The 8269-nt window shown below is 47.9% G+C and overlaps 1 protein-coding gene across 2 annotated transcripts; it reads left to right on the forward strand.

Moving 5' to 3' along the window:
- Positions 1-784: 784 nt before the first annotated feature.
- On the forward strand, positions 785-3403 carry LOC120902467 (myosin light chain alkali). 2 transcript variants are annotated; one of them, XM_040311225.1, is made up of 6 exons: positions 785-900; positions 1350-1380; positions 1478-1786; positions 1880-1966; positions 2307-2444; positions 2949-3403. In XM_040311225.1, the coding sequence occupies exons 1-5, from the start codon at positions 898-900 to the stop codon at positions 2357-2359; spliced, it is 483 nt and encodes a 160-aa protein (XP_040167159.1). In that variant the 5' UTR covers positions 785-897; the 3' UTR covers positions 2360-2444; positions 2949-3403. The 2 variants fall into 2 exon arrangements, with proteins under 2 accessions (XP_040167159.1, XP_040167168.1); XM_040311234.1 differs by lacking the exon at positions 2307-2444.
- Positions 3404-8269: the final 4866 nt, after the last annotated feature.

Raw genomic sequence — 8269 nt, forward strand, 5'->3', positions numbered from 1 at the left:
CTCAGATCCAGAACACTCCGTCAATGGGGAGAGGGGGCAAAGCGGGAGTGGTAGCGGCGGGTCTGTTCTTCCCTGCCGATAAATACTAGCCCCGTGTGTGTGTGTGTGTGTTTGCCATGGTACGGCCAGTGCGGCACAGTTTGCCTTCGGGATTAAAAATAGACCAGCGAGCGCGCGGTGGCACCAAACGCCCAAGCCGGCATAAGAGATGCTTAGAGAGGAGATGCAAACGCGATCGACGAATCCGTTTCTGGGCAAATGCGGGGCCTTTCGCCGGCCGTCTGCGGGAATGAGGAAGTGAGACAGACAACTGCAAAGAGCAGTTGGGAGCATGGGAGCAGGAAAAGATAGGAACGATTACGCACACCTTTGGTTCGCTAAATAGCTCAAAAAACTCTGTTACGAAAGCGAGAGAAAACATCAACTCCCGCCCCAGATCAACACAGCGCACAGAAAAAAACAAGTCCCACAAACCTAGACGACGACGGCGGTTCAAAAAGGGGAGGGGGACGACGGAGACTAGCCCGAAAATGTCCGTTGGAAACGCCACCCCATCACATCGTGTCTAATGGCTTGACCAACACACTGTGCGAACAGTGCCAAGGAACCCCACCCCCAACCTTCCCTTTGCCGCGTGGATGGGACAGAGATGGGCAAGAAACGGTGTGCGCGCACACCAACGGCGCGCGTGCAGGGCGCATGTCCGACGGTCGGGCGCACCCGACAGGGAAGCGCAGCGGACCGACCGATCGGGTTCGGGGTCGGGCCACCGTCTACCCAACCTGCGAATGCTAAATATATTTCGTGAATGTGATCACTTCAGTGCTCTGTGAACAGTGGTTTGGAAAAGTACGCAGTTGAGTCCGAGTCGGTCCGCGAGCTACACAAGATCACAAAATGGTGAGTTTGGCGCAAAGGCATCCAAAAGGGAGTTGATGTCTTGCTACAGCGCAGCATCCAAAGTATTGGATGGAGAATACACGCGCGACGTCTGATTGTTTGTTCAATTGGAAGACTTACTGTTCGATTTGATTCAGTGCTGACTGACTGATAAGTGTGATAGCAAAAGACGCGAAAGTACGAAATACGCTGCTGTGTGGTTTAGAAGTTAAGAAGCGAAGAAACGGAATGGAAGTTTCCGTTTGGTGTGACCTTATATGGCAGTCGCTAGATGACTCAAGCCCCTCCCGCCCCAGCAATAGGCATGCGCATACAGAAAATGAAGTTGCTAACGTTGGTTTCTATCTTTCTTTTCCCCCTGTCTTTGGGGGACACTTTTTTCCCATTCCCGGCCGCGGTATCCCGGTATTCCCTGAACATCTGGCTGAATATCCGTTCCCCACTGTCAGGCCAACGATCTGAAGGATGTTGAAATTGAGAGTGAGTAGTGTAGCTAGTAGCTAGAGTGTATACAGTGGTGGTGGTTTTTGGATGGTTTTTGTTTTTACTAACGCGGTGTTAAACGCACCTCTTGCAGAGGCGCAGTTCGTCTTCTCCGTCTACGATTGGGAAGGTTCCGGCCAGATGGATGCCATGGATCTTGGCAACGCTCTTCGCGCCCTGAACCTGAACCCAACCATCGAGCTGATCGGCAAGATGGGCGGCACCCAGAAGCGCGGTGAGAAGAAGATCAAGTTCGAGGAATTCCTGCCAATCTTCTCGCAGGTCAAGAAGGAGAAGGAACAGGGCTGCTACGAGGACTTCCTGGAGTGTCTGAAGCTGTACGACAAGAATGAGGATGGCACCATGCTGCTCGCAGAACTGACCCACAGCTTAACGGCTCTCGGTAAGTGGACGGGGGAGGACTGCTAATGACGTTCGCCCAGGAAGTCAAACGTTAACCGACCCTGTATTTGCATCCCTGTCTCCTCCGCCGCAGGTGAGCGACTGGATGATGTGGAGCTGGACAACGTCATGAAGGACTGCATGGACCCGGAGGATGATGACGGCAACATCCCATACGCACGTAAGTATCGCCACCAAGAGCTTCCCATATATATATATATACTTCAGACTGTCTGTCAGTCAGTTAGCGTTGTCAGTGCCTGTTGAAGGCCAGTATTCTTGGGATCTAGGGGGAAAAGCCTGGGAATCTGTGCTAATTACGACCATCTATATCTATTTACATGTACATGTATCTGACACACTGGAACAAAACTGTTTGTAACCTCGCCACCACGTATCTCCTCCCTCATCCTGTTGTGTTATACCACAAACCTAAATGTGACACATACACCTTCCATGTTGTATGTAAAACCATGAATGTATGTAACGAATCGGACGGAACTTCGATCGGCGCCCAACAGCGTTCCTCAAGAAGATGATGGACAACATGGTCGTCATTGACCACGTCAAGTAAATTCGTCGCTAACTCAATTGTGTACTTTTCAAAAGTCTCCACGTAATATGTCATCATACAAGCAAACACACACAAAAGAGTATTCGTAAGTATATGTTTTAAAATACTTTGTTTCGCTTATGCGCTTGCTCCTCGTCGGCTGTATGAGGAATTCATCTCCACCATCTTCAAAAACCGCACACCAAACTCTCCTGTGCTAATTTTGTGATACGCTAAGAAAACTTCCACCCTTCATCTTTCATCCCACTTGTTCTTCCCATTACCGAGCCTGCTCCCCCCTCCCCTTCTCAACCCAATTACTCGCACTGCTCGCCCAGATTGCGTGGGTGCGGAGCAGTAGGCAGCAGCGGTTGCCAAAAATGGGGCGACCAAAACTCGCGCAATCCTGCCTGTCTTACGCAATCGCTTATGCGGCGCGCTCGTGCGCCGTCGCAAAATAACGCATCATGCGCACGGGGCGTTCGTGCTTGCGCGAAGGAAAAACGCTCAGCCTATCGCCCTATTTGCCCTCTCTCTCTTTCTCTCTCATTTACACAAATAACACATTTCTTCTTCTTCTTTTCCTCTCTCCCATCTTTGCTATTTTCAGCATTTCTTCAGAGATTGTGTGACCACAAGCCTTAAGCGAGCTATTTATATAATACAAAATATCAAAAGAGAGAACAACACCATCCTCACTATCGGAAACAAGACAGACAGCAACGATGGAAACAACCTGGCGAACTTGACAACACCAGCAACACATCTGCGAACAACACCAGCAAAACACTGAGTTTTTCCAGTTGAAGTCAGCAGCAACAGCAGCAGCAAAGTGAACACACATACAAACGCAAAAACAAACAAACCAAAAAAAAAAGAAAAACAAACCAAGAATAAGAAGCAAACACAAACGCTGAACAACAAACAAAGTGCAGCAGCAATATTTGTGCAAAACAGCAAAGCAAAACGATTTCACCGTGTTTACCAACAAGATCGGGAACATGCGGAAACGGTTATTACTATTTTTCTGTTAAGATTTAAATAAATTTCTACATAAAGAGGTCATCGTGCCGGTTGCGCCGTGCGTTTGTTGGTTTGGGGAAAAGGGGGGAGGGTGCAACATGTCCGAACACTTGGGGCTTGGAGTTTTGATAATCAATGTGGGATCAAAAATGGTTTTTCTCTATTTCTAAGATGATGCACATAAGTAGTTGAGAAAACCTCGAGTTTAAAGAATATTCATATTTATTCTATTATGTTATGGTCGTATTTAGAATATTTGCATTTCAATAACTTTCCTGCAACTATATTGCTCGAAAAAGATGCCTTAGATTACCAGTAACAATTGGGATTTATTTTTAAGTTCAATTGATTGTGTTTTAAATTTAAAAGGCATTTTATTTACTTCTGTTGAAAATTTAGCTAAATGAAAAAAGAACAGTGAAAAAGCTTAGAAGGCAAAAACCCCCCAGAATGAATAAAAAGTAAAAGAAACGGTTAGAAAACAAAGAATTTTGCACGAGAGTGTGCAAAGTTTAAGCAAAAGCAGCATTTTCCCCGAAGCTTCCCACGAAATAGTGCTTTTTTGCGACGCCAGCGCCATCTGTCGCTGGGTGCGCGAGAAACGCCAAAGAAGCGTTACATGTTTTGAAATTGGTTTGAATGCTGCTGTACAAATGCTTCGATTTAGTGAATGTGGTACTTAATCTTTATTTTTAATAATGTATTTATCATGAATTCCGTTGTTTCACAGGCCTATTTTTAACATAAATATATTTTAACTCATTTGAACAATTATCATTTCAATTGTTAATTGACAAAAAAGTAACGTTTGTTTTTGATTTTTGAAGTCTTTTTGATCACGTTACAGAATCCAATAATCAAGCTGACTTTTTGTTGTTGTTTTGAGCAATTGTTCACACGAAACGTGCCATCTAAACCGTAAACCTTGTAAACAAATGCATCTCCCAGACGCTCAAGCAAAAAGCGATAATGAGTTCAATGATTATCGCTTCCTCATTTGTGACTTGTCTATCAACGAATGCGTGAGAAGCGTTACCGCCATAGTGAGCATACAGGCAGAGTGAAACAACACTTCCTTGTTGTTGCTCATCTCATCTCATGCCATAGGACGAGACCATAGAAGACGGATCCCCCAGAACAACGCGCGTGCGCACCTGGTCCGCGGGCATCCGTCCAACACGGTCCCCACGCTCACGCTGCTCTGTCCTCTGTGCTCATCAACGTTTTATCATTCGCTCTTGGCGGTGTTATCGGACAAGCCCTAAACGCTTTCCATAATTTCGCTCTCTCGCACTCTCTTAAACCCTTACGCGAACGGTAGTGTGTCCCCAAGCGGTTTGCTTCACACAAAGCATTTCAACTCCAGCAGCCAGCCGAGACATCCGAGCGCAAGATACAAACGGTTAGCGTGCTACAAGGTAAAACCCGCACAATAGGTGGAAATTCAAACAGTGTGCAGTACTGCTGTCCGTTGTCCGTTTGAAATTGTGGTCCATCCGGTCCCCGAAACATACGTGTGTTCCCCCGAGGGTCGACGAGTCGGGGCGTCAAAAACAACCCAACCGTGCATACACACACAGAAACAACAACGAAGCGCGCGCGCGAGATTGAGTGAGGGGGGGTTGGAGAGACACCTTGCGGATGCTGTGTATCAACCCCACTTGGCTGCCATTTACGATTTGCATTTCGAATCTTCACGGCACGGTTTGCCTGTGCTCCCGTGTGTCCTCGGTAGCATCGGTTCGAGTCATCGCGACGCTTTGCTTTGGAGTGAAGTTTTGTTAAAGTGAGGTGAAGTTCAGACAAAAAGCGACGTGTGTGTGTGTGTAGGGAGGGTTGAAATATTAACGCGCCATCAACGGAGCAGGGGGAGGCGGATGACGACGGATTGCGTCCCAACTGCAGAGTGCGCGTATGGTAGGGGGATAAAAAATTAAATAAAAAATACATACCCACACACACACACTCGCTCATATCGCGCCCTAGTGTGACAGTGCCCTAGTGGTCACAGCGCCAATACGCCAAAGCGGCCAATTTAAAAATAGTTCCCGACGACACAATCGACACCGACATTCAAAGCCAAACAACGAGGGGCACCAAGTGAGAGAGGGTTGGCTGTCGGTAAATGTGAAACGTGCAAAAGCAACGCCATAAAAAGGCACAATACACCAGCGGGCCAACAAAAAATAAAGTGCCAGGATACAGAGACAAAGTGTGTTTGTGAAGGTGTGTTTGTGAGGAAAAAGTAGTGTCGACTGGCGGTTCTAGAGTGTTCTATCGTGTCCCCGCGCGCGCTCTCTTTCTCTCTATCGCTCTGTCGTGTCGGCGTCAGGCAAGATAGAAAGCAAAACAACAACAACCAAAAGGAACCAGACGGATCAGCCACCGAGAGACACACACAAACACACACAACACCGTGCGTCTCCATCGTGCGGTAAAACGGGATAGGAGGGAACACATCCACAACGTCCGCTTCCGTCCACTGTACAGCATCTCGCACCAGAGAGAGAAAGAGAGAGAGCAAGAAAAAACAAGGAAAGAGAGCCAATAAAAGGAAGTACACGCTCGACTGGGAGAAAGGTCTCCAAGCACCATGGCGACGGCAAGTGAGAACAAACCAGCAGCAGCAGCAGCAGCGCCTCTACCGGATGCTGCGAGCTTCCAGCGCCATAATACAGGTAAGGATCTGAGGTTGATGTTATGAAACAGCTTAAAACTCAATTGAGAGTTAATTATTGTAGAAATATTGCGCAAATGATGGGTTGCATAGGGCTAGCTCAGAAACTCGACACAAAGAATGATATACTAAGATACTAAGTGAAGTAGTGCAACTGTCAAAATGTGACAGATGCACTAAATAAACAATCGACAGACAGCTGTTTACGTGAGATGTTACAATACTCGATTCTTAACAATACTTGGTAACATGTACTGACACTCATTTGTACAGGCACTGTCACCGCTGTCACGTCTCATTTGCATTAGTGACTTCGTAGAGCAAAACAACCCTGGTTTGCTTGCAAAACATCTCCGTCCACCGTTCTCTTGTGCCGGCCGGCTCGCGCATTACTTGTAGCGATTGATTAAATGTGCTGATTATGCCGGATTTTGACAAGCACCGCACTCGCCGTGGAGGGTGCCGATCATGACCATAAACTGGTATCACTGATGATCATTGCGCCCATCAAAATTGCGCTTGATAAGCGCAAGCGAATGGAACCACCCACGATGTGGTCGCTAGTTTTTTGTTTTGCCATACCCGCTACCCGAACAGGGGTTTCCAGCTGTGTTTCTGGCAAACTTTTACGATAGAAAGCAGCGTCGTGTTTTGTTCCAGTTTCTACGGAGCAAACCGTTCCGTCGAACTGAAAATGCTTTGGCACAGCGTAGCACGCGACTTGGTGAATGAACTTCCTTGTTAATGACACTAAACCCGTAGTTTATCGCCGAAAACAACGGTTGCCCCACGGTTGCTAGGTTACGTGGGGGCCCCCGGTTTCCGATCCATGCTATACATGCACTCTAATGACCGCGGGAAGCTCCCCGTTTTATGTCTGCCCCGGGGAAGTTTAGGTGAATCCGAAATTCAAGCCTCCCAACCTTCTCCCCTTCTGCTTCTGCTATTGATTTCGCCCAAGCGTTCTCTAGCGATGTATCCATCGTAGGTTGGGAGGGGGAAGGGGAGGGGGTCTTAAAACAGTGCCCAAGTTTCCCGTCTGCCATGTCTCCACCATCACCACGCCATGCGTTGTGCCTAAGGGATTAACGTAGTGCGTGTAAGGGCAGGTGCAAAAGAGAGAATCCAACCCGTTCCTCGGTTTTCCTCGATGACTATCGGATCGTGGCGTGCCGTGTGTGTGTCTCGGAGGGCTAGGTTTTGCCAGCATTTGCCAAAGCGACAGCAACAACAGGCTTGCGGGTCGGGGGAGCTGGAAACCGGACATGGTTTACGCTCTGCCAGAAAGCCTCGGCACGCGTAGATTGTTTCTCGGCACGGTGGACTAGTTGTCCCGTGCTGTCAGTAAGTGTCGTGTGTCGTCCGTGTCCGCCACGAAACGAGCCTGGTTGCAACCAAAAGGGGGTCCTAAAAAAGTGCGACCGTTTTGTGGCCAATTTGTTTTTACTTCGTCAAACGCGCACATTAAGGTATCTTTTCATCAGGGAGAAGACAGCTTTAGAAAAGGGTCACTTTTGCGCACCGTTTGTGCACCAACAAGTGGTTAATTTAATTAGAATACTACAGCCCCGTCCCCGAATGTTGGATAATGTCCGTACTAGCCCCGGGCTAATGTCGTGATGTAATTGCTGTTTAAGTATTTGCCTTTCGAAGGGCTTCGTCGAATCGTCAAAGTACCCAGGCTGCATGCAAGGCATTATGTTATGGCCTTTCCCCCCCGCAGTCTGTGCAGTGATTTCGGTTATCGATTTCGGCTCCTTCAACTCCTTTTGCTATCATTTGTTGCCGGTGCTTCTGTGCTTTTTGCTGCTGCTGTGTTCTAAGTGAAAGTGGCAGACATGTTGCAGGAATGTGCCCCGTTATCGGTGTTGTACGCTGGAGAGGATGGCTTATTACAGAAATAGCCGCGTTCGACATCGATTTATTTCGCGTGCCGCGCGTCAACGTCTTCCGCGTGGTGGCCACTACCACCGTCCGCTTGCCATCTAGCAGGCCCCTGTGCAACGGGTACAAGATAAGGCGTGGTCACGATCGTTAGTAGCGATAGAGCTTCACTCATTAGTTTAATCGATTTCGAAAGCACGAGCGCAACATTAGCGGTCGGAGGAGAGCGGTTAGGGAAAGGGTTGTGGGAGAAAGCAGCCTATTTTTGTCTTCCGGATTTTCCTCGCAAAGTCTTTAATGGGTTATGAAGGGGCATTGCATTGTGAAAGCTTAAAAAATGCTGCCAA

Source organism: Anopheles arabiensis, chromosome 2, assembly GCF_016920715.1.
Source record: "Anopheles arabiensis isolate DONGOLA chromosome 2, AaraD3, whole genome shotgun sequence".
NCBI lineage: Eukaryota > Metazoa > Arthropoda > Insecta > Diptera > Culicidae > Anopheles > Anopheles arabiensis.

Coding starts and splice junctions, on each gene's coding strand:
- LOC120902467 (XM_040311225.1), top strand. Junction 1,381..1,477: donor GAAGGATGTTGAAATTGAGA/GTGAGTAGTGTA, acceptor CACCTCTTGCAG/AGGCGCAGTTCGTCTTCTCC. Junction 1,787..1,879: donor CCACAGCTTAACGGCTCTCG/GTAAGTGGACGG, acceptor CCTCCGCCGCAG/GTGAGCGACTGGATGATGTG.